We start from the raw sequence: 22,552 nt of genomic DNA on the forward strand, positions 1-22,552 counted from the left end.
TTTTCTACTTATATAACAGTGAATCAGGGGTGCCTGGGTGGCTCAGTTGGTTAAGCATCCAGCTCTTGATTTCAGTTCAGTTCATGATCTCTGGGTCTTAAGACTGAGCCCCGTGTTGGCCTGTGGGCTAAGAGTCTGCTTAGGATTCTCTCTCTTCCTCTATCTCTCCCCCTTCCTGGCACCCTTGCCTCAGCACATGCTTTCTCTCTCTCTCTCTCTCTCCTCTCTCTCTCTCTCTCTCTCTCAAAAAGGTGAATCAAAGAGTGGGGGGATTGGTGAAATAAACGATGGGGATTAAAGAGCACATTTATCATGATGAGCTCTGAGTAATGCATACAACTGTTGAATCACTATATTGTACACCTGAAACTAATGTAACACTGTATGTTAACTATACTGGAATTAACACTAAAAAACTTTAATGAATCAAGACTAGTAAATTGGCTTTGAAATATAAATTCAAATTTGGCATGACTTACTCATGATTTTTTAAAAAAGGAAAGGAGTGGAAAGAGAGATTAGTAGGGGTCAGATTGTTGTGGTCTCTAAATTCCAGGCTAGAGTATTGGGATTTGAGCATGTTGTAAGTGGGAAACCACTTACAAGTTTATGAGCCAAGAGTTATTTTAGGAAACCTGATTTGGCAGGGGGAATAGGAAGGGCATGAGTGGGATGCATCTGGGATGAGGAGTTGACTGGGGACCCAGAGGCTCAAACATCTCCCTTCTACTCCCTATCCCTTAACCTTCCGGGGTTTGATCTCAAACCCTCCACCCCCATCCAGACTTGAACACCACCATTAGAATACAGTGATTACCTCTGTATTACAAATCTTCAAGTAGTTCTTCAGTCCAATGGAAAAAAAAATAAATCAGCCTAATGAAAACTGTTGGCTTTCTTCCTAAGTCATCTGAAACAGGGATCAGCTACCTTTTTCTGGCAACACCCAGATAGTCAATATTTTAGGCTTTGCAGGCCATATGATCTCTACCACAACTATGCAACTATGCCACTGTAGAGAGAAATCAATCATAGACAACACATACAGGATTGGAGATGGCTGTGTTCCCATAAAACTTTATTTACAAAAAATAGGTTGGGGGCTGGATTTGACTCACAGGCCATAGTTTATCAACCTTTCATCTAAAAGCACATTATGTTATTTTTCTTAGAAAACAATTCTGCAATTATTCAGTGCCTCTAAAGCCTCCCTGACCCTCCCTCTCAGACACTTCCTACATATACCCCCATCCCTGTCTCTAGTTATGAGAGGAATACCAGTGATGATATGATGGGCTAATTATCCCTGCAGTAGTCATAGGCAAAGCAATGTGTTACAATGAAGGGGCTTTAGACCTAGATCTAGACTTGAGCCTTGACTCTGCCAACTGTGTGATCTTATACATAGTGCACAATCTCTCTGAGCCTCCATTTCCTTGTAGGCAAAATGGATAAAGTAGGTGTTTTGTGAAGCGTAAGTATTTTAAAGCATTCAGCCTAATGACTGGCATGGAACAGGCACTCAATAAATAGTTATGAACCCACACTGGCTCTATAAATAGCCTGAATGAAGAGAATTTCATTGTGGATCTAGTCTTAGGAAGTCTTAGCCAGTAGTGGCGCTTGAGGGAGAAGTAGCAGAGATCACGCAAACATACACAAAGCTAGATAAGAAAGCAACACTAACTTTGAAGACACTGCTGCAAGACAGACTTGCATCAAATTCTTCTGATGAATCATTTATTAGGCAGCCCTACTGTGCCAAATCCACTTGGCTGTTGGTGGTTCAGCAACATGGTCCCCCGCTTCCATTGAAGTAATAAGATCCTGTTCTTCATCCACAGACTCTCAACAGCTGGTGAGTGGGAGATCCTCATGTAAACAGCCTCTTCTGAGTTCATTCTTCCGGGCTCATGGGACCAGTCACCTTCGCTTCAGCTGAAAAATAAACACATCAAGAAAATGAATGCTTCTCTCCTAGGGGAACACAACACAATGAGAATCAATCAATAACGAGAAATAGCATGGGGTCATCTTTAGAGAAGACACTGTGAAATGTAAGAAGGCGAAATACACACACACACAACACATACACATGCACACAGATTAACAAATAAGAAAAGAGCTTGAGTTCAATTCTTGATTTTTATGCCATTATCAGCTGTCTATTTGTGGTCAACTTAGTTAACTTCCATGCCTACATTTCCCCCTGTATCCAATGAAGATAGCTACGGTATGGTCCTTTACAGTTGTTGTGAGGATTAAGTGCGTTAATAAATATAAAGTGCTTAAAACAGTGCCTGACATAATAATGAATGTCCAGTTAGTGTTTGCCAATATTGGTATCAGCATTATTCTTTGTTGTTTTTTTCAACATTATTCTTTGAAAAAGATGTTTTCAGAATAGCTGAACAATGAAGTCAAACACATAGTGAGTCAAATTCAAAAGTAATCTGAAAAATCTGAACCTTTCGTACTCTCAAAGACCCAAACCTGAAATTCAAATAAGACTTTGGATTTCTCCCCCCTGTGACTCAGCAGTAGGACAGGTCAAACCAGGATAATAGGTGTTCCCACTGTTCAATTCAAGAAACAGTGACTGTGTAAAGTGTACCAAAGTTGACAACTATATACTGTGGTTTTATAAACGGATATCCTTATTCTTAGGAAATACACAATAAAGTCGTTAGGACTAAAGGGTGATGGTGTATGCAAATTATTCTCTAATGGTTCAAAAATATTGGGTGTGTACACATACATATAAATAAAAAATAAAAAATAAATAAATAAATAAATATATACATATAATATATATATATATAGAGAGAGAAACATTTAACAATATGTGTAGCAAGAGTTTATATAGTGTTGTGTCCCATTCTTATCCCTGTAGCTTTTCTATAAGTTTGAAATATTTTCCAAAAAAAAAATTCTTTTTAAACCCATTAGGATGGGTTAAAAATAGACAAGAAGCATTGACTCCAGCTCAACTATCAAACGAGTGCAGTGCGGATGCAAGGACAATCAGAGGTGACAAGATGCAGTCCAGACAAGATGCCAAGAGAGCTTGGACTTGAACAAGGGACATAAAGTAGTCCTAGGATTCAAATGTGCAGTGGAGACAGGCTAAGATCGCCTGGATACATGTCTCCTCAGTAGGCTCTGCTTGTTTCTGGGCACCTAAAACAGGTTGTATGTGGTGCTAAGAATCATATTGCTTGAAACCCTTGCCCCGAGTTTCATTTTAGGTTTTTAGTCTTGAAGCTTTTGTTCCATATGCCAGTTATTGCCTTTTTGCTGATCCCCTGCCACAGATTTCTCCCCGTCTTCAACGCATTCTGCAAACACCTGATAGAATAAATCCCTAAGTCATTGCTCTCACTATTTCAGTTCCTCAATTAAGAAATTACAATGCTGAGTGGCTCAGTGGTTGAGCGTCTGCCTTTGGCTCAGGTCATGATCTCAGTCCTGGGATGGAGTCCTGCATCAGGCTCCCTGCAGGGAGCCTGCTTCTCCCTCTGCCTGTGGCTCTCATGAATAAATAAATAAAATCTTTCATAAAAAAAACAAAGAAAGAAATTACAATGTTTTCCTATGTACCATACCACCTTTTCTAAGCATTGCTGTCTCATCAGTTCCATGCTTTATGATTTTACATATTTCGATTTGCAGTTTCAACTTCCAAGATTTTTTTTCCTGCCACCGAAAATAACAGAACCTAGGATTAGACTGACATCCGATAGTGGTTGATGTGTTAGTTACTGTTGTGCGGTCTGAAAACTAGGCTCAAGCCAAAGTGTAATTTATCTGAAATTGAGACGAAAGTTTTTCCTCCTTTTTTTAAATTTAAATAACCTTTTCATTTTATTTTATTTATTTATTTATTTATTTATTTATTTATTTATTTATTTATTTACCTTTTCATTTTAGAATAGTTTTCGGTTTATAGAAAAGTTGCAAAAATAATACAGAGAGTTCCCATATACCCCACCCCCTGCTGTTTACATTTTATGTCCCTATTGTTTACATCTTATGTCACTATGTACATTTGTTAACACTAATGAGCCCATATTGGTATATAGTCATTAATTAAACTTTGTACTTTATTCATATTTCATTCATTTTCTTTCTTTATTTTTTTTAAACTTTTTTAAAATTTTTTTTTATTTATTTATGATAGTCACAGAGAGAGAGAGAGAGGCAGAGACACAGGCAGAGGGAGAAGAAGGCTCCATGCACCGGGAGCCCGATGTGGGATTCGATCCCGGGTCTCCAGGATCGCGCCCTGGGCCAAAGGCTAAACCGCTGCGCCACCCGGGGTTCCCATATTTCATTCATTTTCTTTACTGTCCTTTCCTATTCCAGGATCCCATCCAGGAGACTACATTACAGTTAGCTTCCTCCTTTTTAAAATTATAAAATATTGATTAAGAAGCTAAATATAAATAATGTGTGTAATCTGATTGAATAAGATTTTATACAACACTTTAATGGAATCATTATCTTTCCTACTGCTCTTGAACATGAGAAAACCCACAGCATCTAACTCATCCTGAGACATGATTATAACATTCATTTCAAGGCTCCCTGAATTTTCCTGTTATGTCAGATCCCCAGATTTCATGTCCAAGACTAGATCTAATTAGCTGATCCAAGAAAGTTTTGCTTCCTATACAGTATACAGCAGTTTTCTACATAGAGATTCCTGAAGTCTCATGTTTAGTACAAATACATGGTGCTAAAATAAGCTCTCACTACCACCTGTGGAAAGTACCTCAGTAATATCACTGCCGATATTATTCCCTCACCAGCCGGGAGTATTAGAGTGTCCTTTATGAAAAACTGTGGTATCAGCTGCCATTAAGCTGCCAGTAACTCTTCTCTGATTCAATTTTAGGGAGTCTATTCACCTTGTTCATAGAGCTCATTAGCTCACAGAGCTAATTAATAGGCAAAGTTTAATGGATCTTTCTAGCCTCCAATTTGACATTGGCTCTGCATTCCTTTCGACACCCTCATTTTCCTCTGCATAGCTGGAGTAAAAAAGAAAGCGTTCATGATAACATCCAACCAAATGGTCATATTTTTCCCACCAGGAGAGGTAATTTCCCATTCTCTCTCTTAAGGAAGAGAAAGAAAACCCCTTTGTACAATTTTTTGGATGGCCCCTGAACTTAAATACAATGCCCTTTAGTATCTTACTAGCAAATAGTATCCTATTAGCAAAGAGCTAATAGTTATAAAGATTTCAGATAATAAACATCTTTGACAGCAACTCTTTCCAAATGAAATGCTTGGCATAGAATTTTAAACAGCCAACATAGGATTTTTACCAATTCTGTTTTTTAAAATTTCTAATGTTTTCCTTGTCTGTTTAAAAACCCAGCATAAAATTAAAGTGAATTTTTACAAAAAGAAAAATTTATTCATAATCTCACCATTGTAGCATACCTATTTTAGATTTATGACTTCCCTTTTAGCTTTGGCCAAACCTGTGTTCTTCTCACCTCACATTATATTATAAACATTTCCTATGTCTCTGGTATTCATGTATATTTGTAAAGGTTACTTAATATTTCATTAAGTAGATGTATAATTATTATTTAAACGTTTCCCTAATGTGCTTTATAAGGGCAAAGACTTTTGTCTGTTTTCACCATTGTACCTTGAGCATTTAAAACAGTGCTAGCAATGGCACCGGTGTGGCTCAGCTGGTTAATCATCTGCCTTCGACACAGGTCATGACCCTAGGATCCTGGGATGGAGCCCGGATTGGGGGGGTCCCTGCTCATCAGGGTGTCTGCTTCTCCCCTCCCCTCTGCTTGTGTTCTTTCTCTCAAATTTAAAGCAAACAAACAGTGCTGGCAAAAAGTAGACACTAGGTACATATTTGTTGAATAAATAGTGAATTTAAATGGTTTCAAATTTTACTCTCATTTTTTTTATCATCCTACTTTCTTTTGACTTAATTTTTCTCATTCTACCTCCTTAAAATAAAAACAGTTGATCATGATTATCATTTCTTTTTATATAGAATACATTTAGAATGATCAATTGTCTTTGATTATGATCTGGTATAATTGGTATGACTGCATGTAAATCCCTTGTATATCTGAAATGTCTTTATTCTACTCTCACATAGATTTCACAATCTGGATAGGTGGAGAATCTACAATGGAAACCACTTTCCTTCAAAATTTTGAAAGTGTTCTTTTATTTTTTTGTAGTTACCAGTGCTGTGTTAGAAAGCCATTGTCATTCTGATTATTGATCCTTTTTCTATGTATAACAGTTTCTCCCCACCCCTCCCCCTCCATCTCCCTCCTTCCCTCCCTCACTCCCAGGGGCCCCTCCCCCACAACCTCTCTGGAGTGCCCTGAATTTGGACGTTGAATTCCCTGGAATGAATCTCTAATTTTATCTTTTCCATCTTGTTTTGCCCTACTTTCTGAGAGATTTCCTCAAATTCATCTTCTAACTCTTCTACTGAATTTTACATTTTTATTCTATTGCTAACTTTCAAGAGCTGTGTTTTTCTGAGACTCCCTCTTTTATATATAAAGCTATTTTCACTACATAATCTTTTCTATGATCTATCTGAATTTAGTACTTTTTAAAAAAAATTTATTATTTCAGAGAGAGAGAGAGAGAGAGCATGCAGTGGTAGGGGCAGAGGAAGAGGGAGAGAGAGAATCCTCAAGCAGATTCCCCCTGAGTGCAGAGCCCACTGTGGGTCTTGATCCCAGGACCCCAAGATCATGACCTGAACCAAAATCAAGAACTGGCTGCTTCACTCTGGAAAACAGTGTGGAGGTTCCTCAAGAAGTTAAAAATAGAGCTAACCTATGACCCTACTATGCACTATGGGGTATTTACCTCAAAGATACTGATGTAGTGAAATGCCAGGACACCTGCACCCCAATGTTCATAGCAGCAATGTCTACAATAGCCAAACTTTGGAAGGAGCCATGATGTCCTTCAACTGATGAATGGATAAAGAAGATATATATATATATATTTTATATATATACATATATTTTATATATATAAAATCTCCCTCATGCCCCATCTCGGGCAAAACACTCCACAAAGTAACCATTATTCTGTTCTCTTTTATCATAGATAACTTTTGCCTGTTCTTAAACTTGAGTTAAATGAAATCACACTGTATATACTCTTGTGTTTAGCATTTTGTTCAATATTTCATCTATATGATTTCTTCATGTTGTTTCAAATTAGCTGTAGCTCATTCTTTTTTCACTTCTGTATAGTATGCTATTGTTTATAACACAATTTATTAATCCATTTTTACTATTATAAACATGAATTATTTCCAGTTCTTACTATTTTTTAAAATGGCTGTATAGTTGACAATACTTAAAAAATAGTAGAGTTTTTTCCAGTTTGGGCTCTTTTTAAAATTTTTTTATTTAAAATTTTTTTTTTCAGTTTTGGCTCTTATAAATAATCCACCCATGAAGATTATTAAACATATCTTTTGGTGCATGTATGCATGCACTTTCATTGGGCACATACACAGGAGTGAACTTGCTGGATCTTAGGACATATATTTATTTTTACATTTAATAATATAGCCAAATAAGTTTCCAATGTGCTTACACCGATTTATTTTCCCATGAGCAGTGAATGAGAGTTCCAGTAGCTCTACAACCTAGCCAACACCTTAAATTTTAGCCATCTTGTTGGCTGGGTTGGGCAGTAGTATCATTGTGGTTCTAATTTGCATGTCCTAGATAAATGAAGATGGTAAGCAGCATTTTATATGATCACTGGGCATTTGGAAAGTGCCTGTTCAAGTCTTTTACCCATTTGGGTTCTCTTTTATTCTATTGCAGAAGTTCTTTATACATTTTGGATAGGAACCCTTTATCAAATGTGTTTTGAAAATGTCATTTTTCCAGTCTGAGGCTTCTCTTTTCTCTCTTTCCATGGTGTCTTTTGATGAACAGAAGTTCCTAGTTTTTAATATGACAAATTTAAGACTCAATTTTAAGCAACTTAAAAAGGAAAATTTTTATTTAAAAATAAGGGCTGTCTTGGGGTGCCTGGGTGGCTCAGTCAGCTGAGCATCTGACTCTTGGTCATGATCTCAGAGTTGTGAGATAGAGTCCCGTGTGCAGCTCCAAGCTCAGAGAATCTACTGGAGATTCTCTCCCTGTGCACCTTCCCTGGCTCATGCTCACACTCTCTATTTCTCTCTCTCTCTCTCTCTAGAAAGAAAGAAAGAAAAGAAAGAAAGAAAGAAAGAAAGAAAGAAAGAAAGAAAGAAAGAAACACTCTCTATTTCTCTCTGAAAGAAAGAAAGAAAGAAAGAAAAGAAAGAAAGAAAGAAAGAAAGAAAGAAAGAAAGAAAGAAAGAAAAAGAAAATCTTTAAAAAAAAAATCAGGGCTGTCTTTCTGGGTTTGCTGTAATGTGCTGAGCAGAAAACCATCTTTGTTCCAAAGTTCAGGGTTACGATTCTTGTTCCAGGTGTGATCATAATAGAACATTATCAGACACAAACTACATACCATGCTACTCTATGATTTTTGGTACCAGGAAAGACGAAAAGAGGGATCCACCTTTGGTTGTTCTTTCTGGAAGAGCATACTGCAAAAACACTTTGGTCCCTAAAGACAGAAGAACAAAACTTCCAGGCCCAGAGAATCATTGTCTCTGCCCCCCTTCTTTATACCTTGCTTATTAATGACATGATATCATTTTTGGATGTTTTCTTCAATCTTTCAGATGCTTCCTCCCAGCTACCTTCAGCAAAGTGAAATAGAACAACAGGCATTCTATTCTACATCAATGGTAAGGTTTTATCACTTCTAACAAGGAGTGGTCTGAACAGATAGTTGTTGGCCTACAAGGTAATCATTGACAAAAGAGTAGGCCTATAAAGCAATTATTTAAAAACTAGAGCCACCATTTAACTGTTTTTAACCTATGAAAAATGATAATTTAATATAGCCAACTTCCTGTTTTTGGTGATCTTGTAAAATGCTGGAAGTGTGCCAGAAAAAGAAGTCCTCAATGGTTTACTGTGCAAAGTACAGAATAGGAACTCAATTAACATTTATCAGATGAATTTGAAGGTACTGTGATGACATGTGGAGTTATACCTGCTTAAAATTTACTAGGCTTCAAATTCTCTTAACTATACTATATGGACTGGAATTTGGGTCTTATTTGACCATTTGTCTCTAGGAGGCTCTTGGAACTGGTCAGAGTTACTCTTTTCAGGTATAATTCTGAATGGGAAGAATAATTATTTTAAAAATAATGTTTTCCAGATTAATTTATAAATCTAGTAGTCTTCTAATTAAAATTGCATGACCTTTTTGACAGTAAACAGTTATTAAGTGATTCTATATATCAAAAGATAATAAGTGTCATATGGAAAAATTAGAGATATGAACCAGACAGGGAATGTGGTGGTGGTGTTACTATTTTCTGTAAGTAGTTCAAGGAAGGCCTTACTGATAAGGTAACATTTGTACTGAGACCTAAAGCAAGTGAGTGCATGAGACATGTGGAAGCAAGTACAAAGGTCCTAAGATATATACCTGGCTATACAAAGAACAGCAAGGTCCTGGGGGAGGTCTCTGGCTGAAGAGAGTGATTGAAGGGAGAATGGTAGGAAATGATTTGAGAGCAGCAGTAGGGGGGTGAATCATATAGGGACTTTGAAATGTAGTCAATTTATTTTGAGTGAGATGGTAAGCCTTTGGAGAGTGTTGAACAGAGGACTGATGAAATCTGACTTAGATTTTAAAAAGATCACCCTGACTCTTGTGTTGAGAATAAAATGTAAGGGGACAAGGCTGGAAGCAGGAAGATGAGTTAGGAATCTGTTGCCATTTTCCAGGTAACAAATAAGGGGTAGCAGCAATGGAAGAGGTGAGAATGACTGTATTATGGCTCTCTATGGAAAAATAGAGTCCACAGGAGTTGTTAATGGATTGGGTGTGAGGTGTGAGAGAAAAAAACATGGTCAAGGATGATTCACAGCTTTTGTTCTCAGCAAATGCCAAGGGCAGAGTTGCTATTTACTGAGAAGAGTTCGGTTTGGGAATGTTAAGTTTGATATGGTTATTAGAAATCCAAGTGGGGGTGCCTGGGTGGCTCAGTCAGTTAAGCGTCTGCATTTGACTCAGGTCATGATCCCAGAATCCTGGGATCAAACCCCACATGGGGCTCCCTGCTCAGCAGGGAGTCTGCTTCTCCCTTTCCCTCTACCCCTCCCCCTGCTTGTGCTCTCTCTGTGTCAAATAAATAAATAAATAAATAAATAAATAAATAAATAAAATCAATCTTTGAGAAAATAAAAAAGAAATCCAGTGGAGATGGCAGGGAGGCAATTGGAAAGGCTTAAAAGTGAATCTACATTTCACCTGGAAGAATAATGGGCAAGAGTTGCTATTAAATAAAATTTCAAAGTAAAGATTAAGGTGGGAATTGGCTTCACAGATATGAAAGTGCAATCTAAAACTACAACAAACAAACCTGGCACAGGAAACCAGAGATTGATGAAACAAATATGCCTTGTAACAGTTCCTACAGGGCTTCTCCGCATTTACAGATTTAAGCATTGATGTTTTACTATTTGCAAAACTCTAAATGTTGGTGATGATTAATCTCTAACTTTTTTCAGGTATGCAGTTTTTCCAATGGAAACTTCTTTATTATTCTTCCCTTAATATACACAATTATTGTCAAAAAAAATTAAAGTAATACAGAAAACTTTACCCCCAAATCCCTTTAGCTTTTGAGATAATCTGTTTTTTGTTTTGTTTTGTTTGTTTGTTTTATTCTTCAGGTCTTTGTTCTAAAGCATAATCTGAATTGTACGCCCTGTGGATGTGGAAATGTATCATTTAGTTGTGAGTGGAGACTCACTAAAATCCACTGTGGAGATATGAATGCAGCTTTGTTTTATTTTTTAATCAAATTCCCAGTAACTCATTACAGGTTAAAACAAATGCAGCTTTATTTTTCAGATTCCCAGTAACTCATGAAAGCTTTCTACATCATTCAAGAACATTGAGATTTATTAAAAAATGGAATAACTTGGGACACTTGGGTGGCTCAGCAGTTGAGCATCTGCCTTTGGCTCAGGGCGTGATCCATGGTCCTTGGATCAAGTCCCACATCGGGCTCCCCGCATGGAGCCTGCTTCTCCCTCTGAATACGTCTCTGCCTCTCTCTGTATCTCTCATGAATAAATTAAATCTTTTTTAAAAATATGGAATAACTTTACCAATATCACGGTCATAATCATAGCAACTAATATGTACTCTATAGACTACTTCCCAGGTGACACACCTCATGCTAAATGCTCTGGATGCACCATATAATATAATAGAGCCCTCTCTACAATACAATCCCTCTTTTATAGGTGGAGAAACAGGATTCAATGAGCTAAGTAATTTCCCCAAACAAACAAACAAACAAAACAAAAAAAAAAAAAAAAAAAGCAGAGCCAGAGGCAGAGCCAGAATCTGAATGGTTGATCACAAATGTGGTTGATCACAAAGTCCAAAATCTTGGCTACTACTATCTTTCTTGAAAATAATGGGATCCCTGGGTGGCGCAGCGGTTTGGCGCCTGCCTTTGGCCCAGGGCGCGATCCTGGAGACCCGGGATCGAATCCCACGTCGGGCTCCCGGTGCATGGAGCCTGCTTCTCCCTCTGCCTGTGTCTCTGCCCCTCTCTCCCTCTCTCTCTGTGTGACTATCATAAATAAATAATAAAAAAAAAAAAATTAAAAAAAAAAAAAAGAAAATATTAAGGAGTCTACTGCATACAATAAAACATCTTTAAGAATCAGTGAGGGAAGGGATGAATTATTCAATAAATGATTTGGTGGAAATTGGTTAAATATTTAATATGGACCTCATTTCATGTTATATAACAAAACGATTTCCAGCTATTAATAAATATGAAAAATGAAAAATAAAACCATTAAAGACAGGATGCCTGGGTGGCTCAGTGGTTGAGCATCTGCCTTTAGCTCAGGGTGTGATTCCAGGGTCCTGGGATCGGGTCCTATGTCACTCCCCGCAGGGAGCCTGCTTCTGCCTCTGCCTGTGTCTCTCCCTCTCTCTCTGTGTCTCCAATGAATCAATAAAGAAAATCTTAAAAAAAATTAAAAACAGAATATAAATTATACCTTAATTTTTTTAAAGATTTTATTTATTTGGAGAGATAGTGAGAGAGAACACGAGCAGGGGGCAGAGGGGGAGGCAGTCTCCCCACTGCAGGCAGCCCGAGGTGGGGCTCAATCCCAGGACCCCAAGATCATGACCTGAGCCAAAGGCAGACGCTTAACTGACTGACCATTCAGTCAGTTCTCAATTTTGAAAATAAAAAAATTGAAAAAATAGAAGAATATATAGGTAAGTATTTTATTGATTTAGGGGAATAAGGAAAGACTTGAACGAAAAAAATGGGAAAATAACACAAAATAAATCAATTTGTCTATCATAAAAATTTAGACCATTTATAGATAAAATATCACTAACAAAATTAGACACACTATAAATAAGGAAAAATATTTGCAATGAATATATGACTGAAAAGATGCTAGTATCCCTAATATATAAAAATAATCTATCCAACAGTAAGGAAAGCAGTGATATCTCAATAACAAAATTGGCAAAGGACATGAATAGAGAATTTACAGAAGAGGAAATATAAAAGGCTGATAAATTAATGCAACATATTTAATTCACTAATAAAGAAATGCAAGCAAAAACAAGAGACTGTCATTCATCTTCTGCCGTTAGGGTTATCAGAAGTGAGTGAGAATGGTGTCCTGAGTAGCTGCCAGGTGTGGGAAAATGGGGACATTCATAAACCTTAGTAAATATTTACTTTAGTAAATTGGTACCTTTCTTGAAAGCAATTTGGAAATATGTATCAACATTCATAAAGAAGTACCTTTACCTTTTGATCTAGTGATACCATTTCCAGAAGTCTATCTTAAGGAACCAATCAGCAGTATGACAAATACATCCTACAATCAAAAGATTAAAATAATCTAAAAGTTTAATGATAAAACATTAACATAAGGAAATATAAATCCACTATTATAAATCATGTTTCTGAAGAATATTTAATGATGTGAAGTATGTTTATGTATATGTACATACCTATATATAATGTTATATATAATGTTTAAATGGCGAGGACAGGATATGAAAGTTTCTATGTGTATATGTTTTATTATCAACTCTGTGGAAATGAGATGTATATGTAGATAAATATTACATATACATAAATATATAGCAGGAAATAAACATCATAAAAGTAGTTAATTCTGGTAAGGGGGATACAGCATAGTTTTTCTTTCCTTTCTGGAAATATTTGCTACATATATTGAAAGGAAAATGAGTTACTTTGATCATCAGGTTAAAACTTTAACTTAGAGGCACCCGGGTGGCTCAGTGGTTGAGTGTCTGCCTTCGGCTCAGGTCATGATCCTGGGGTCCTGGGATCCAGTCCTGCATTGGGCTCACTGTGGGAAGCCTGCTTCTCCCTCTACCTCTGCCTCTCTCTCCATGTCTTTCACGAATTAATAAATAAAATCTTTAAAAAAATAAAAATAAACCTTTAACTTAACAAGAGCCTTTTAAAAGTTCATTTCTTGTGGTGCCTGGGTGGTTCAGTTGGTTAAGCATCTGCCTTTGGCTGGGGTCATGATCTCAGGGTCCTGGAATTGATCCCCACATTGGGCTCCATGCTCAGTGGGTAGGATCTGCCCCTCCCCCCCGCTCATGTTCTCTCTCTCTCTCTCACCCTCTCTTTCAAATAAATAAAATTTAAGAAAAAAAAGTTTGTTTCTTTTTGTCTAATAAGTCATTCAAGTTCCAGAGATGTAAACTTAACAATGGGCAGAAATAAAGACAAAGATCTCTATACAAAAGTGATCGTTTTAACATTATTAATAATTCTCTAATTTCGAGGGGGAACTACTAAATTCAATTATAGAGGAAAGACTGAAGAAAATATAGTACATAAAATGAAAGAAGATTATAAATCTATTATAGCCCTGTTTGCAAGGAATTTTTAATGACACACAATAAAATTCTCATATTTTATGTTAAGGGAAAACAGAGGATAGAAATTATTTAATAGGTATCTAACTTACTGTAACCTTTTATTTTTAATATGACCTGAATTAGATAGATAGTAGATAGATACTCTCTCTCTCTCTCTCTCTCTCTCTCTCTCATTTATTTATGTATAGTCATTTATTTACTCCTTTATTTGCTTAGTTTTCAATTTATCCATTTAACAATTTCTTTACAGAGACTGGGCTTGAATCCAGGCTCTGGCAAAAAATAACTGTGGACTTTGGGCAAATTACCAATCTTCCCTCAGCCTCTATTTTCTCATCTGTAAAATGAAGACCATCCACTGTGCAAGAGTAAATGAGATAATATGTATAAAGACCCACCACAATGACTTACTCATAGAATGTTTTCAGGAAATAGCAATTGATATTATTTGTTATTTTAGAAAATGAAAAAGATTTAGGAAGCAAAGTAGTGAGGAACCAAAAACGTGTGTGCGGAGAGAGACCTTCCCTTCCTCCCAGCCAGGGGAATTACTTACTTCATAATTTAAAAATAAAAGCACAAAATATATTACATTTCTAGGGCCTAAAAGGAATGTAAATGCCAACATAGATCAAAGATCAAATAAGAAATAACGTTAGGAACGATGCAATGCACTGAGCAACCTCAGCAAATTCTCTCATGTGGCTTAATGACTATGATATCGCCCCCTTGTGGATTAGCGATGCATTTCACATCCTAGGGAATTTGAGATTTTATTTAGAAGTAATTTATATATAAAGTCTAAATTCTACAAATATTCTTACCAAAAAAATTAACATGTAACTAGCAGATATCAAACATAAATTGTTCAAGCACGTAGAAATGTACTAAGTGATATAATAGGGAGTCTGGTGAACAAAAGAAGCCATTTAAAAGTATTTTTTTATCATTTCATCCCACTTTTTAAATATCTAAGTTAATGTCATATCACTAGTATTTTCAAGGCTGTGGCATCCTTCATAATGATTTTTTAATGGTTACCTACCATTTTATTGAATTGTTGTGCCATAACCCAGCTCAACAATCCCATAACGCTGGACATCTAACCTATTTCCAAGTAAAATGTCAGTTTACTGGGATAGTTTCTATACAGGTGGATATTAATGTATTTATTTAGTTATAAAAACCAAAATGTGTTATTACTATGAAGAAAATACACACTCAGTATTTAAAAGATAAGCAAACATAAATTATAATTTTGCAACCCAGAAAACCAATAGCACCTTGCATATTTTTTAACACACACAAATGTATGTGTAGTATATATAGTCACATTTTTTATTTAATTTAATTTTTTAAGATTATATTTATTTATTTATTCATGAGAGACACACAGAGAGAGAGGCAGAGACACAGGCAGAGGGAGAAGCAGGCTCCATGCAGGGAGCCTGATGTGGGACTCCATCCCGGGTCTCCAGGATCACGCCCTGGGCTGAAGGTGACACTAAAGTGCTGAGCCACTCAGGCTGCCCATATTCACATTTTTAGAAACAAAAATGGGATTATATTACTACATAATCTGCTTTTTTCATTTAATTTTACATCATGTGCCATTTTATATGCCAATAAATATTATTTTATGACAAAATGGTTCTCCATTTACAGATTAATTAATGGCACATGTGTACTACATACTACTAAGTTCTGGTGTGTGTATTATTGAATGTGATGATTACAATTGGATGGAGGTAGTAGGCATTAAACAAACAGGAGAAATAGATGCAGGTGGCCGAATAAAAAGGTAGGCCACCATTAAAAATTCATTATGGAGGATGGCACAGCATGGCAACATACTTGAAGGCCCTGAGGTGGAAAATTTCTTAGCAAGCGCTGGAAACTGAAAGATGGTGTCTGTGGCTGGCATTTGTTGAGGCCGAGACAGCAGAAGCTGGAGGGCACCCACGCCATGGCACGGAGTAGACACCACCTTGTCACACCATGGCAGTTACATGATCCGATTCATGTTTGAGAAAGCTCTCTCTGCTTATCCTGTGTAGGAGAACGGACTGGGGGACAAGAGCATACGACAGGAAGCTAGTTAGGGGAGTATCACGGCAATCCGCCTAAGAGGGGACAGGGCCCAGAGTAGTAGTGTAGAGGTAGTAATGGGTGCAGGTGAGATATGGTGGCGTTGGGGGGGAGGTGGCAGGAAATACGGCATCCAGGGTGGCTACTAGCACTTGTGGGGTCGGAGGCAAGAGGACCCATTCTTTTCCCATCCCTTGCTCCAGCCCCCTTCTGATGCTCCCTGCAGACTCCTGAGCCCACTAGTCCAAGATCCAGCCACACCCCCTGCCACAGCCAGGATCCACCCTTGGAGGAGGTACCTGGAAAAGAAACCCATTCAGGCCTTGTTGAAGGAGAGAGTTCTGGGGGCTTGGGTTTCTTCAGTGTGGCCTCAGGGGAAGGAAGTGGGCTTTGGGGGGCCATGTCCCTTCGGCTCTGTGGACTTCTTGCCCTCTGAAGGGGTCCAGAGGGAGGAGGGCAGGAGTGAGGACCTGATGCTCAGTGCTACTTCAGGCGGTACTGACTGCATCTAGTCAAAATTAACTTTGAAAAATCTCATAAACCATCCATCAAGCATAGTACAGTATGTTTTATGCGTATGATCCTGTATCATTGTTTTCTAATTTTTCCTTGTCCATGTTTCTCTATGTCTCTCAGTTAATTTCATCCTACCTGATGTTGATGGAGTCATCATTACCCACTTATCGTTATTGGAACAATGTATTTCCTCGTATCATGACAAGTAAACCCTTGAAACATTCACAACTGTTTCATACACTGGCTTTTAGACTTGACGGCATCTATTGCCGGCTTGAGCTAACACAAGATGACTCCCTGTATATTTTGGAAAATGATAGGATTTGGAATAACAGTTGAAATGGAGGGAGGGAAATTTAGGAATGATTCTAGCTTCCCAGCCTGAGCAGCTGGCTTAACAGTCATGCTATTTACTGAGATGGGAAAAACCAGAGGAAGAACAGCTATAGATGTATTGTGATTCACCAATCTGATTCCTTCTTGTTGGACATTTAGGTTGGTTGAAATATCTTCTCACTGGGAACAATGGTTTGTGGCAAAATCTTTTTGCACGTCTTTAATTTCTAAATACAGAAGTACTTGATTAAGGGATGTGCACCTTCTTTAGATTTTAATGCACATCGTCAAATAACTTTTAAAAGAGCTGTTTCTGCACACTGTTAACCTTAGGGCAGATTTTGAACACTGAAGTTCTAAACTGTCCTCCCGCTTTCCTTCTCTCCCTCCCACTATTCCTTTGTCCACTCAATAAGTAGCCTTTGTTGAGTACCTACTATGTCCCACACAGGGCCTGAGATAAATCTAGCTTTGTTCCTCGTTGGGGGCTGGGAGATGACTGGGGAGAAGGAAAAGCTATGGAAGATTCTAGAGTTTTTAATTAGGTGGCTTGGATATCATGCCCCAAACTTCTTCTTTAGGTCTGGATAGTAATCTAAATAAGTTAAAATTCTTTCTTCGTTTAGATTGGTGATGGCACTCGAAGAATTTTGAGAGAAAATGTTTAACTTCATGCAGACTACAAATAGGACACCAAGTCCAGGTTTTGCCCCAAGGAACTTTAATTTGGAGGGCATTATTTTACAATGAGCTTTTAAAACATAATGCAAATTTTACTCTTAGCCAGTGGCCACATCACCTCACCAAGACTTGTGACAGGATTGCCCTAGCCAGGGGTCTGTCTCATGGCAGCTGATGGAACAGGAGACCCCACATCAGAGCATGAGGCCCGTAGGGGCAGTTCTTACATTTGAAGTAGGAAATGTGCTTCAAATTGAGAATGAGTACTTAAATTGGTACTGGAATGAGTACTTAGATTGCTAGATTTGACTTTGAGCTTGAGTTAAAAGAGGTGCTTATTGTAACTCAGGAAAGTCCAACCCAACAACACCATCTTGCCTCCTGTCAGCTGGCACCTAGTAAAAAATTTCAGCAGCATAACACTGAATCTACGGCTAGTTATTGGAAGACTTGGGCCCTATACACGGTTGGAAAATAATAACATACCCAGGCGCCAAAGAAATTACAAGGAGATGCCTGGAGGATTATGAACTTAAAGCAAGACTAGATCATGAATATTGTTGCTCTCTTCTCTGAACGTGGGCTATTATATAAACCCCCATAATCCAGAGGTCTGTTAATCACTGTGGATCTAACACTTCAGTAACCTGCTAGAGGCCCTCTGATCTGAGTCATTGTGTTCTTATCTTTAAAATGGGAACTGGGGGCACCTGGCTGGCTCTGCCAGTAGAGCATGCAACTCTTGATCTCAGGGTTGTGTGTTCAAGACCCCCACTGGGTGTAGAGGTTACTTAAACACGAAATCTTTAAAAAAATAAAAATCATAAAATAAAATGGAGGGAACGCCTGGGTGGCTCAGTAGTTGGGCATCTGTCTTTGGTCCAGGGCATGATCCTGGAGTCCCAGGATCCAGTCCCACATCAGGCTCCCTGCATGGAGCCTGCTTCTCCTTCTGCCTGTGTCTCTGCTTCTCTCTGTGTGTGTGTCTCTCATGAATAAAATCTTTTTAAAAAATAAAATAAAATGGGAACAATTCAATGTCTCATGATTTATAAGGATGTAAAGAGATAATCCACATAAAGCCCATAGTGCTGTAGCTCTCACTTAGTAAGTGTTCAGTGAATGATGGCTGTTCCTGGAACAATGTACACCATACTAGCACATCTGATTCACAAAATACTAATGCGTCTTATTTATCAGACCATCTATTTGAAAACCAGAAGAATCATTCCCAGGTATCGTTTTATAATGAAAAAATAAGTTAACATAAAATGATTTTTTTAGAGGCCTAACATCTGCCTTCTTAAAATATATAATGTGGTTACACCTCTGGAACTCTAGGTATCTGATTCTGCTGAACACTTTTTATCTCCCAAAATTATGCTATCTACCTATGTCTTCAAATGGGCTTTTGCAGTTCTTTTCTTGGAGGCATATCAAAGCAACCCAAAAGCAGATCTATCTAGACCATGCTATTTAAATAAATATTATATTGACTATAATCAGCTCAACTTTCTGACACTGCAGACTTCCTTACTTTGGAAGAAAAGAAAGAGATGCATATAGAAAAAGGGATATGTGATTTCCAGTGAAAGGAAAGAGCCTTTGTAACTCCACTCTGACTCCTGCATGCACACATTTCTGTTTCCAGGACAAATTAAGAATCTCATGATAACTTTAATTTTCCATTCCCAATAGTAGGCTAACCCTTCGTAAATAACAGAAGTTACAGATAACCATGATTTTTATTTAATTAAGTCTTGTGTCTTCCTCCCTCTTCCTTGGAATCTAACAGGAAGTTAAACAGGACATTTGGTGTCTCCCCTCTCTTTCTGCCCCAATGGGGGGTGGGGAGTGGTTGCGGCTGCAGGCAGCAGGATGCTTTCTATCCAGATCAGGGGATCCTGGACTGGATGGGCTCTGGGGACCATGGCATCTGTCCTGAGTAATAGCAGACAAAAGAGCCCTCTGAGCAAATGATTGACAGGTTTCAAACAGCACAGGCACCAGCTGTTCCAAAGACAGCTGAGTATACTATGGAAGGTGCAAAGCACCAGATTCTGCTCTCCAACCGTCAAAGCAGGCAGCATGCAAACATGCTGCCTTCTACGAGGACTCCTAAACCGGTTAGAAGGTAGGGATTACTAAATTAATTCCTATTAATAATTTAGCCATTGAATGTACCTGTAAATTAGAAGTTCCAGAGCAAACAAGATGCTTCCTGGAGTGTAGTGTGTTCAAGCCTTTAAAATCCCAGATGGGGAGATACGGTCTGTCCAAAGGCTCTTTCTCTTGACTCGTGTATTTCCTGAAAGGTGCTCCCTTTGTAAAACTACAATGAAGGTACAATCTCCTTTCCAACCCTTTGAGCTTATTAAACACAAAATTAAAAAATTGCTTTGGGAAGCCTGGGTGGCTCAGTCGGTTAAGCATCTGCCTTTGGCTCAGGTTGTGATCCCAGGGCCCTGGGATAGAGCCCCACATCTGGCTCCCTGCTCAGCAGGAAGTCTGCTTCTCCCTCTCCTCCTGCTTGTGCTCTCTCGTGCTCTCTGTCAAATAAATAAATAAAATCTTTTTTTAAAAAAATTGCTTTGAACATACTTTAAAATCCTTCAAGTACAATAAAGCAGAGTAATGTTTGAGTATCATCATTATCTCCCCATGTCAGTCACCAGCTTTGTCTGTGGTAGGTAGCACTAATATAACATATAAACACCCCCTCAGGCAGGTGTTTATATAATTCATATTAGTGCTATTCAGAGGTACCGAAGGTGTGCAAACCAGCACAATTCCTACCACACATCTGCATGCCACCATTAGGATTCTTCATCTTCTAAGTCTTTTTCTTTTGTGGTTTTTCAATCTTTTGTCACTTGACTCTTTTTTGATTGTCACGTCCACGGCCAAACTCTGTTCAGGCACAATTTGCCAATATCTCTGCATTTCTGGGATATTAAGAGTAGATGACTACCACAGAACAGAATATATACAATTTTGGGGAACTGTCCCCCCAAATGTTATCCCTTGAAGTCAAAGATTAACTTTGGACCAAATCTTTGAGAGTAATGTCCTTTAGGCTGTTGACCTGGCTAATAAGCAAGAACCCTCCATCTGTTAGGTAATACCTGTTAATAAGAAAGTCACACTTCGGCATGAGTGGCTAAGAGACCCTCTCCTGATTTGGGGCTGGGCCAGTCAGGCACAAGCTACTTATCTGTGCTGATGGGGCAGTCCCACCCCCAGGTCAAGAGAGCCTGGTTCTGGGGATCACATCAGAGTTATGGTCCATGGCCAGCGGTGAGCAAATATTGACAGGACTGGATTCCTCTTGGAACAGCTGGTTAATGACCGTCAGACTCCATACTTGAAAGAGCTCAAACGCTTTACAGAGCGATTGGGACAGAAAATCTGTAAGCTAAGAAAAGGTCTCTTATTTAATTAACCTGTTTCAGAGGTAAACCCCATAGAACAGCACAGAACAGCATGAACTAATAGCCACTTACCACTGTTGCAGTCTGAATGCTGTGTGCTTCCTGGTCTTTTGATGATTCATCGATATCAAGGGAAGGAAAGAAAAAAGGGAAAGGACTAACATTTATTAAGGGCCTGCTGGGTGTTGGGTACTGGTCTCAGTCATTTTATACATATTTTTCTCACTCAATCCTCGAGAGAAGGTATTATTAGCTCCTTTTGCCCAGTAAAAAAAAAAAAAAAAAAGGAAAAGTTAAGTGGCTTGCTAACATAATGGCAGGGAGGAGGCAAGATTCAAATTCAAGTCCATCAGTTTCCAAATCCATGCTCTTTCTGCTGGATCAGGTCAAGTGTGTAAGGATATATACACAATGTGGCTGAAGATGGAGCAGAAGGGAGGAGGGAGAAATAAAAAGATTGTGTTTGTCCATCTTTCACTAGGAAAAGTGTTGATAATGTAGCATGAACACAAGGTGAGCACCTTATGCTGCTGTGAAAAGCAACATGGAAATATATCCATTATCACTTATTACTTTTTAAAGATTTCATTTGTTTAATTATTTGAGAGACAGAGAAAGTGCACAAGCAGGGGGAGTGGTGGGCAGAAGGAGAGGGAGAAGCAGGCTCCCCTCTGAGCAGGGAGCCCAATGTGGGGCACGATCCCAAGATCCTGGGATCATGACCTGAGCTGAAGGCAGACATATAACCGACTGAGCCACCCAAGTGCCCCAATCATTTATTATTTTTAAAAGGTGAAAAATTATGCACAAAACAATGAATTGGTTTCTTTCCTGCCTCTGGCTCTGACTATGAACCAGTGCTAGCTTTGGGTCCTGGGAAGGATACCTGAGGGATTTTGTGTGACAGGCAAAGCTTCATGGAGGGTCCTGTTAGTACAGGAAGAGAAGGCAATGCAGAAGCTCTGAAATAAAAGGCATGATGGGGCGCCTGGGTGGATAAGTGTCCCTCTCTTGGCTTGGGCTCGGGTCAGGATCTCAAGGTCATGAGATGGAGCTTCCAGCTCCACACTCAGCATGGAGTCTGCTTGAGATTCTTTCCCTCTTCCTCTCCCTCTGCCCCTCCCCCTGCTTTTATTATTTCTCTCTCTCAAATACATAAATAAGAATGATCTTTAGAAAAAAGGTGCAGAAATCCAGGCCTGCCATCTATCTACATAAAAAGAACCTCCTGTTTAAATACACAGGCCAAATCTAATTACTAGAATGCTAAGAGATTTTCCAAATGGACTGGGACCTTTTGTGTTGAATCTGCACAAAATTCTCAACTACTATATACAATCTTCAGGAATTTGGACTCAGATTTGGCCCGTTAGTTACAAAGGAAGTCCTGTACTTACTGCATTGATATTCCAATGCAATAAATTATCTAATAA

General features: G+C 38.4%; 1 protein-coding gene across 1 annotated transcript in view; it reads right to left on the minus strand.

Moving 5' to 3' along the window:
* Positions 1-1,067: 1,067 nt before the first annotated feature.
* Positions 1,068-22,552, minus strand: part of SLC44A1 (solute carrier family 44 member 1) — a 190,180-nt gene continuing 168,695 nt past the window's right edge. Inside the window, exon 16 of the mRNA XM_055301865.1 lies at positions 1,068-1,938. Coding sequence (XP_055157840.1) covers positions 1,924-1,938 — 15 coding nt within the window. The 3' untranslated portion in view covers positions 1,068-1,923. The remainder of the gene's footprint in view (positions 1,939-22,552) is intronic.

The sequence above is a fragment of the Nyctereutes procyonoides genome, unplaced genomic scaffold (genome assembly GCF_905146905.1).
Source record: "Nyctereutes procyonoides isolate TBG_1078 unplaced genomic scaffold, NYPRO_anot_genome, whole genome shotgun sequence".
NCBI lineage: Eukaryota > Metazoa > Chordata > Mammalia > Carnivora > Canidae > Nyctereutes > Nyctereutes procyonoides.